General features: G+C 38.6%; 2 protein-coding genes across 2 annotated transcripts in view; one reads left to right on the plus strand and one right to left on the minus strand.

Moving 5' to 3' along the window:
* The first annotated feature begins 4,757 nt into the window (after window positions 1-4,757).
* On the plus strand, window positions 4,758-7,438 carry rpl36a (ribosomal protein L36A). The gene is made up of 5 exons (XM_037675706.1): window positions 4,758-4,816; window positions 5,382-5,487; window positions 5,560-5,627; window positions 5,706-5,828; window positions 7,357-7,438. Exons 1-5 carry the CDS (start codon window positions 4,814-4,816, stop codon window positions 7,375-7,377), a joined length of 321 nt encoding a protein of 106 aa, XP_037531634.1. The 5' UTR covers window positions 4,758-4,813; the 3' UTR covers window positions 7,378-7,438.
* Window positions 7,439-8,655: 1,217 nt separating this feature from the next.
* gla (galactosidase, alpha) overlaps window positions 8,656-9,767 on the minus strand; it is a 6,617-nt gene continuing 5,505 nt past the window's right edge. The window contains exons 6-7 of the mRNA XM_037675707.1: window positions 9,113-9,310; window positions 8,656-9,020 (exon numbers count right to left, since the gene is read on the minus strand). Coding sequence (XP_037531635.1) covers window positions 8,688-9,020; window positions 9,113-9,310 — 531 coding nt within the window. The 3' untranslated portion in view covers window positions 8,656-8,687. The remainder of the gene's footprint in view (window positions 9,021-9,112; window positions 9,311-9,767) is intronic.

Consider the following 9,767-nt stretch of genomic DNA (forward strand, 5'->3'; position numbering starts at 1 on the left):
GGGACACCCTGTACATGTCTCCAGTCCATCTCAGGGCCACATAGAGACAAATGAGACAAACAATCATTCACTCTCTCACTCACACCTAGGGACAATTTAGAGCATATGTGTCAAACTCAAGGCCCGAGAGCCAAATGTGGCCCTCACTGACATCTTATCTGGCCCCCAAGATGCTATATTAAATGTAAAACACTTTAATCACTTTAAATTTTTTCAGTAATCTTTGATTATGATGTCAAAAGTTTAACAGAAAATGTCAAATGAGACTAATCAAACTCTTGTTGAGGAACCTGCAACCAAGAAAAGATGTTGGGTATTTGATTTGAGTTAATGCAGATTCTGAAACTGGACCTTGGTTTGAAACAGGTTTTTAATTTTGGACCCCTTTTGTAAGTGAGTTTGACATCCCTGATTCAGAATTACCAATCAGCCTAACATGCATGTTTTTGGTCTGTGGGAGGAAACTGGAGTACCCGGAGAAAACCCACGCATGCATGGAGAGAATATGGAAACATCACCCAGAAGGTTCCCCTGGACCGGGATTTGAACTGGCAACCTTCTTGCTGAGAGGCAGCAGCTCTACCAGTTGCACCACCATGCTGCCCTTCATTAAAATCCATCCTCTAAATCATGAGATATTTTGCTAACCGATTGTCATGTAAGATTCTCTGACCAGTAGAGGCAGCAGATTATAGAGAGGGCTATTGCCCCTCTGGTACCCCTTTGGTGGCACTCCTGCTGAGAGAAAGCACAACTTGGAAATGAAACAATATTTAGTTGTTTATCATAGAAGTCATGGCTGTAACTTCTGAAACTAACTTTAGATGATACGTCAGGGTCAGATGGTCTGGTTTTGGATAAAAAGAGGCACACACTTTTAAAAAGGAAGATCTAGTTTCTTGTGTTCTGAGTGTTTCAAGAAACAATGTCTTCGTGAAACGTGTTTACCTTCATTTATGTCAAAATTAAAGAACCACCATTACAGAGCAGAATTTCCCTTTCACACTTTCGCTCACACGTCCTTCCTTTTTTTTAAATCTTCATTAAGGATAAGCAGAAAAACTAACAAGTATCTCTTTATAACTTATACTTATTTTTTGTAATTTGTCAGGACTAAAACAAAACGTTTGCCTCTAAACCCTCCAGATAGTTCAAATGCAGATGAGTTAGCTCATATGAAAAATGATAATGTGGGCTCAGTAAAAACATTCAATTTCTTAAATAACTTAGAAAAAGAAGTTAAAAACATCATTATAAGTCATGAAAATGAATTTTATTCGGACACAACTTACATTTAAACTAATAGAAACAGACAAGTCAGCATGTTATACAATTGGAAGCTATTCTATTCTTTTCTATTCAAAGTTGTAAAGTCTGCTTTGGTTAGAATATCGCAGAACTAAAAAGTCAGATGTTTCCCATCAACACGTTATTCTAAAAACATGCACTTCAGGTTAAATAGATTAAATAATCCCGGTGTCCCCTCAGAAATGGACTCGTGTTTGTTGCACGGCTGAGCGCTCAGTCAGTTTCTGTCAGATGCAGCTCAGCTCAGACTATTTTCAGCCTGCCAGCACTTCCTTCTATCATCTGAGCTGTAGCTCAGCCAGAAACGTCTGCCCCCCTCCACCTGCCACTGCTAAATGAGTGAGACTTTGTATGACGTTTCAATACTCTTACCTTCATTTGCACCATCATGTCTGGACAGCAGTGTTCTCTATACCGCAAAGCATTTTTTTCCCAATTTCTCATGCGTCTCATCTTTAATAAACAAAATGTATTATTCTCCATCTTTGGAGCATTTGAACTTGATATGTTTTAAGTCATGGCTACCAAACAGGGACTTTTCTTCTCTTCTAAAGAGAGTTGACTCACGATGGCTGATACAGACAAACGCACAGGGAAGTTGCATCAGTGTTACATGGAAACATGGAGGGAGAAAAACCAAGAGCCCTGCAGCACTTCTACCTGACACCACAATAAAGTAAAACCCCATACAAGTTCCTGTAGACATGGGGAATAACACGTTATGTTCAGCCTAATTCTCCCTTTCCTTTGACTTATTTTAGTCACTTTCTAATTGTTGTAAACTGCTTTTCTGATATGGAGCTTATAGAGACGAGCTCTGATGGCATGTCAAACGTCATGAAAAAAGGTCTGAACTTAACAAATACTCATAAATGAACGTTTTGTTTGACTTTCAACGATGACTGTGGTATGACACAGAAAAGATGAGAGACTAACAGGAGCTAAATGTGGCGTGAAACATGAGCAAAAGGGAGAGACGATGAGAAAAACGAAGAGTCGAGTCACTAAGAATGTTTACATGTATCTGACTTGTGGTCTAACTTCTTCAGACTATGTTATTTTGAACATGCAACTTCTCAGTTCTCTTAAAGCAGCAACTTTCTGCACATTTTTCAACACAAACATTTCAGCAAACGTGTCAACAATGATTTGATTGAATCATTTTTGAAGCAAACATCTACCTTTTCTACGATTTGCTCAGAAGTATTTCCACATGTCACCTTCTGACAAATCAGCAGAACACTTTTGCTTCTGTATTCAGTCTTTCAGATCAAATGTATCGTTAGCCGTCTTCTGTAATTCACGCCACCCTTCAAACATAGAAAGACTCAAAACAACTACAGCGCATCATTCAGAGAGCGTTGACACTTACTCGGCGGCAGAAAACGTCAAGCATCAGATGCTGCGAGGCCTGAAGCCGTGGCACAAACCTTCGCCTCAGCAGCTCCCTTTTCATCAAGTTTTTGTTAGTTTGTGATGCAAGAGGTTAAAACACACCCACCGAGAGGAATCAGCTCTGCTTACTTCCCCTTTTTCTTCCTGCTCATTTTCATATCAGCCCTCTGGACAGTTTTGGTGATAAGTGGAAGCCTGGTTAAACATTACTCGTGGGAGCTTGTTTGGATAGAACATGTTTTAACACTTTTAGCTGTAGGGACTGTTAGTTTGTTTCACTGAAAATTTGACTATTAAAGGAGGAAGAGAAAAAAACAACCTAATAATGATCTGTGTTTCATATCACACTTTGTCCCAGAAGGGGGTGGTGGGGGAGGGGAGGTGGGGATGATGCACAATATCTACGCACTTGAATAAACGGCACAGTATTCTTTGAATAAATGCATATCACCCCCTGCCTTCCATACCAGCTTTAGATCATCTTATGATGAGAATACATAGAGTCTGAGCCTGTTTGGTCAGATCTTGAAAACAACATTCTACGTCATCGCACGCAATATTATTAAATATCACACTCAGAGTATGTGTTTTGAACGACTCTCAGCTACTATCACTCAAATTTTAGCTCTAAATATCTATTAAACTGAGTAAGTTTCAGCCATTTTTGTGGCTAATGCCAGTTAAAGGATGGCTTTTGAAAGACGATCAGTTGTAGATAATCTAAATAATTCTAAAAGTTTTGCTGAAATCCATTCGAGGATACAGAAAAACACACGCCTTGAAACGCCTTGTATCTGTGACCTTCCTTCCCTCCATTGATTACGGTGACATTATTTACATGAACACTCCTAAGATTCATAACTGGCTGTGATTATCGTAGCCACCACTGCACCCTGTATTCACTGGTTAACTGGACATCATTAACTTCACACAGACTCTCTCACTGATACATTTTCATTTTTAAATCACTTCTTGGTCTGCTGCCTTCATACATCTCCTCCTACATGTCTCTGCGTGAGTGCAGCTACAGCGTGCGCTCTCAGGACATTATTATCTGCAGTGTTCCCTCAGTGCGGACTGAACTAGGCAAAAGGACCTTCTCCTACTCCGCTCCTGTTTCCTGAAATATTTTACAAAAAGATGAGAAGCTCTCGACCTTGACCTCTCTAAGTGGCTTTAAGAATCTGTTGGACTCCTGGCAGGGACCAATGCAGACATGTTCCTGTTTTTAGTTTTCTACCTTCGCCTTAGAATCTAGCTGTTTTTTGTTACTTTTCTTTTTTTAGCCATCCTATTTGTTTAAAAAAAAAATCTATATGACTTTTTATAACTGTTTATTGTTGTCACTCTTGTCCATTGTTATCATCACTCTTTGTTGGAATCAGGTCTCTCTTGTAAATGAGTCCTCGAGGCTCGATGGGATTTACCTGTCTAAATACAGGTTGAATGAACACACATACATGGACAAAAACATTATAGCTCATATGTTAAAAGTTCTGATTTGGTTCTTGTTATACATGTACAGTATAATTTCATGGTCCATTATTTGATTTTTATTCCTCAGGAACAAGGAACAAATAAGACATGCTTCTTTTGTTACAGCTGGAGGTAAAATAGTTTGCACTGTTTTGGTACACCAACAGTTTATGAAAGGTTTAAATTAAAATGGGAAGATAACGAAAATCTACTTTTGATACTGAGGTCTAGTCAGAAATTTGATCCTGGCTTTCCAATCAGCTTTTTGTTTGACATCAAATGTCAAAACAAGCTGTAAACCACTGGTTGAAACTTCACCAATTTATCCTCAAAAACAATTTAGTACACTAACAAAACCCAAGTGACGTTCATGTAAACTATGCATACTTGAAAAATGTGCCAAGTATTTCTTAAAATGTTTTCATCAGTTAGAAAAAAAAAATCATGTAGTTTAGAAGGATGCAACAAACAAAGTTTTAGCAACAGAGGGAAATATTTGGTCACGCTGTAGTTCCACCTCCGGCCACTAGAGGGAAGAGCGCGAGGCGGTCCTCGTGTTCACCGCGTGAGCTCCGTTTCAAGAAGTGCTTCCGGCCTCTTCCTTCCTCTTTTTCCTCTGCTTCGGGTCGCAACCATGGTATGAATCGACTACGTCCAGACATTTCGTAAAATCAAACTCAATCCTCTTGGTTGAAACACTTTACATGCAATAATTCGGCTCTTATGTGTAGTTAATATTTTATTAAGCGCTATGATGGCAAAATTAATAAGTTTGTGTTCTATTTTTCTTGCTTAATGTAGCTGATAAAAAAAAATGCCGCTGTATGAGACATTTTAGTCGAGCTTCCACTAAGGGCAATATATTTCATACGAAACATAAATTTCTCCCATTCAAGTTGTGTTTAGCTGCGTTTTTATGTTAAAAAGCGGCATTTTTATACGCTAAGAAGCTACATGCTACCAGTTGCCTTAACCTACGGGAAGCTAACAGCTACCTGCCTGAAGAACAATATTTTTTTGAGATAATAAAAACATTGTTTTTATAAGTTTTTATGTATCACAACTATCATTGTGTTTGATAGCCGTCTAAGTTCTGGCATGTTTTATTTGCTGCCATCAGCTCTGTTCTAATCATGAGGCCTAATCGGTGAATGTTTCAGATTCATTTCATCAGTTGACGTATTTTCTTACCTGTCGTGCAGGTGAACGTCCCGAAGACCCGCAGGACTTACTGCAAGAAGTGCAAGAAGCACCAACCGCACAAAGTTACCCAATACAAGAAGGGAAAGGATTCCCTTTATGCACAGGGTAATTTTTATTTCTCTTTGGTTTAAATGTTTTGGGTGGATGATCAGTGGCTAAACTTTTAATTATTTGCAGGTAAGAGGAGATACGACAGAAAACAGAGCGGGTACGGAGGACAAACAAAACCAATTTTCCGTAAAAAGGTATTGGCCGAGTTTCATTTGCTTGTAGCACCTTTGTGGAGATATGTAAGGAGTCGCTCATTGAAATGTTGTTTTCAGGCCAAGACTACAAAGAAAATTGTGTTGAGGCTCGAGTGCGTGGAACCCAACTGCAGGTCCAAGAGAATGCTGGCCATCAAGAGATGCAAGCACTTCGAGTTGGGTGGTGACAAGAAGAGAAAGGTAAGAAACGTGTACCTGGTGAGGAGGGTGCTGTTGTGCACATTAAAATACAGAGCAACATCATTTTATGTTGAGTCAACTCCGAAGCGTATTTTAGATTGTTGCACACATCAAAAAAAAAAAAGATGAAATCCACATTTCTAAAAGTTTGAGGGCATTCAAAAATGCATTACAGATTCAGGATCAGAACGTCAATCTTAGTTAACATTTTTGTTTGTATATTAAGCATTAATTGCTGATTTATTGAAAGTGTTGGAGCAGAACTTTATTTAGTTTACGTGGTTCGTTTTGTTGATTCAAAGAACAAAACTTTAATAATCTTAAGGCTGGTTTGAGGATTTTTTTTTATTCTTAAGTAGTTGTTAAACTCACAACTTGAATAGTAACTCATTTTGCTTCAGTTAACTCGCGTTTGAAAGTCGCCATTCTAGCAAAAGACAAACAAATTTATAATCCCTACAATCATGGTGTAATTAGAAAAAAATACAAGTTCATCTCATATCTGTAGTGCTCCTGTTAGCATCAAGTGCCACAGAATCTACTCGGCTGTATTTAAAAATACATTTCATGCTTTAAATACTCGTGTAAAATACATGTTTAAGGCGTAAATATTTTTCATAAGAGCTGCTCAGCGATGCAAAGTCTAAAACATGTCGATTGGTATTCTGGAGTAATTTGTGTATTAAAATGTTGGGTGTGAATTTCTGTTTCAAAATGTTACGTTCTGCATTTGGCAGTCAGAAGTGAATATATTTGGGGGTTGAGTTAAGTTACTGCGAACTATGAAATTAAAACTAGGTTGCCTGAACTACGGTATATCTATGGTGCAATTTGAAAAAAATCTATGGTATGGTTTATTAGATGAAATTCTAAAATGCAGGCATGAGCTTCATTTAAAAAAAAAAATATATATATATTTATATTTTATACTTATTACTTTACTCACCAAATCTGAGCATACATTTATGTATCAATGCTTCAAAATTGCCACACGTCTTGATCCCATACAGTTGTTGCATGTCACCACAGTTGACGTGTTATTTTGGTCATATTGGCTGTTTCTGTTAAGTACTGGTAATGTACTGGTATGTAGTTGGCTGCCCTTCACAAACTGTGCTGGTATTTAAGGTCTAACCATCAACATCAGAAATTGTGCTTTTTTTTTTCTTTTTTTTTTTAACAAGTGTTGACATCATAATAAGGATCTTTTAAGATCTAATGTTTGTTTAAACATGGGTTTATTTTAAAAAATCGCCACAGATCAAAACGTCATGTGGCTAATGACACTTGTGTGTCTTGTGGGTATGTGTTGGGATTTTACTTGACACCGTCAGAAATATTGCCTTTTATGGCACTTCGGTTAGTTTCACTTTAGAAATCTTGACTACTCTTGTACTTTCTGAATATTAAATGCAGATTAGCAGGTTTATTTCAGGCTAAAGTTATTCTTAAGCCTGACCAAGCTCAGTAACTTAAAATAAAACATTCAGTCAGCCTTCTGATTTCTGTATTTATTTTTCTCTTCCAGGGCCAGGTCATCCAGTTCTAAGATGTTCTCCACTCTTTTGGATGAAGTTGTCACTATTTTCAATAAACATGTGGAAACATTATGGATTGAATTCTTTATTTTAGACAGTTATCAAAAGTCTAAAAGTTTTTTTTATTCGTCATTTGCACCACATGTGGTACACGTGGAACAAAATTGTGTACACAGTGTCCCAGTTACATCCAACAAAAGTATTGTAAAGAAAAATGGTAATAAGACCTAAGATATGATACCAAGCACTAGTAGTATAAAAAGAATACGCCGAACAGCAGCACAGGTCTGCTCAGGCCTCTGAGCCAGCCTGAAGGAACCAGTGGGCTCCAGGACCTCCATCTTGGAAGGAGCTGAGATGTGGAGAAGTCCACATGAAACTAAAGGATGGTGCTGTGGCCAGAGACAAGTCATCACCTGAGATGTTGAACACCGCGCCTTTCACCTGGTGTTCGTTGTAGTGAAATCTACAGCTCCGGGTAGGAACAAGCCATCTAACGAAAAACTTCAGTGCCAACTACTTGTAGACATTTTAAGTTCACAAACCTCAGAAACTTGCCTTAAATTTTAAGCATTAGTCCTAAATTTAGATAACATCTCAATATTCACCGTTCTGAAATACCACTTGGTTAAGCATTCATAGTTGCCATAATTTCATGTTGTTCAAACTTACAATAAACGTTACAGAATTTTATAACTTAACTGTGTTTTGTGTGTTTAATTCAAATGAGGGGGACCACAACATTGTCAAGAATCCATTATTTTCATCAAGGTCAAACACATTTATTTTTCATTGCACACCTGCAGGTGTACAGATCTCTACCATATCACTACAAAGCTGGATTGTTCTGATGTGCATGCCAGAGATGCTGAACTTTGCCTTTCATTTGTTCGTGTTGATATGTCATAAGTGTCAACATATAAACATTCCCATAATTCCGTTTGTTTATATGGCACCAAGTAACAACAGAAGTCTTCTCAGGGCACTGAACAGAAACATAAGTTGATGCTTATCTGAGGAGCAGGCTGCTTTGAGTTTAACTTCATTGCAGAACTCTCATCTTGAGCAAGCATGAAGGCAACAGTGGAAGGAAAAACTCATGAGGAAGCAGAACCAGGCTCAGGACAAGTGGCTATCTGCTTCAACCAGCTGGGTTTGAGAGGAACAGATACACAATGGCAGGTCGAGAATCATGTTAAGATAGAAATAGTATCAAATGAAAACTTCGGTTTTAACCATTTAAAGAAATGTTCTCCAGCAGTCTAAGCCTATGGCAGCATAAGTTAACCCGTAATCCCTTTAAATTTTCACAAACCGACTGCTACAAAGTGTTGGTTTGATCTCGTTTCACTGACTCGTTCTTCCAGAACAGTTTGTGAGCCCGTCTGAAGTTGCCTTTGATCGGGGTGATGGTCAGCAGAGTGGTTCCTGTAGGGTTCACAGAAAGGGCGATGTCGCTCTGCTTCGTTTGAACACCCATCTCCTTGTACTGAGGCAGGATCTGGGTGACGGTGCACCGGGGGTCGCAGATCTTCCAGCCAGGGATGACGACGACGGGAAATTTTTGTGGCCCGCCGATGTCTTGCAGGTTCATCACAGCAACAGCCAGGCTGTTGTTAGACAGCGGCTTCTCCCACACCTCAAAATTGTTTGACTGAAACGCATTTACAAACGTGTAGTTAATCAGCAGACCCAGCCAAATTAGAGATGTTCTGCAGATGAGGCTTTGTCAAAATTGTCACCCACCTTAGCAGTGCGGTACCCCTGCGTCCCCAGCGGGTCCTGGTTAATTGCTATAATGTGTTTGTTCTGCAGCAGCGCCTTGGAGCGAGGGCAAATGTCCCGGAGATCATTGGACATGAGCAGAGGGGCTGCCATGATGGCCCATAATGCCATCTGGGACTCCTGCTGGTCATGACTCAGGCCGAAGTTTCCAATTACGAGCTGGAAAAATGGACCAATGTCAATGTGTGAAGTCAAGTATTAAATATATTTTTAACCTAAAACATTCAGATGTAGAATATTGATAAATTATGGCACTGCTCTCCCTTATATGAAGTGTAGAGTCTGTACGTGAGCAGTGAAAAGTATCAGAGCGATACTGGCCCTATTTTACATCAAATCAGTAACAAATTATGTGGTATTGCACACTTGTTACAGTTTGAGAAATGCAGACAAAGTACCGGTACTTATGAAGTACAAGTTGCTTGACATGCTTGAGACGGCAAACAAGGATGAGTTAATATCTGTAATATTTGATGCTGGTATAAGATCAACGCTAGAATGAGAGACTGATTTTTCTGTAACCAGCACATTAATGTAATGCATTCTTAATTTTGCACTTTTAAGTGCAATTTTATATATATATATATATATATATATATATATATATATATATATA

Source organism: Nematolebias whitei, chromosome 4, assembly GCF_014905685.2.
Source record: "Nematolebias whitei isolate Nwh7 chromosome 4, NemWhi1, whole genome shotgun sequence".
NCBI lineage: Eukaryota > Metazoa > Chordata > Actinopteri > Cyprinodontiformes > Rivulidae > Nematolebias > Nematolebias whitei.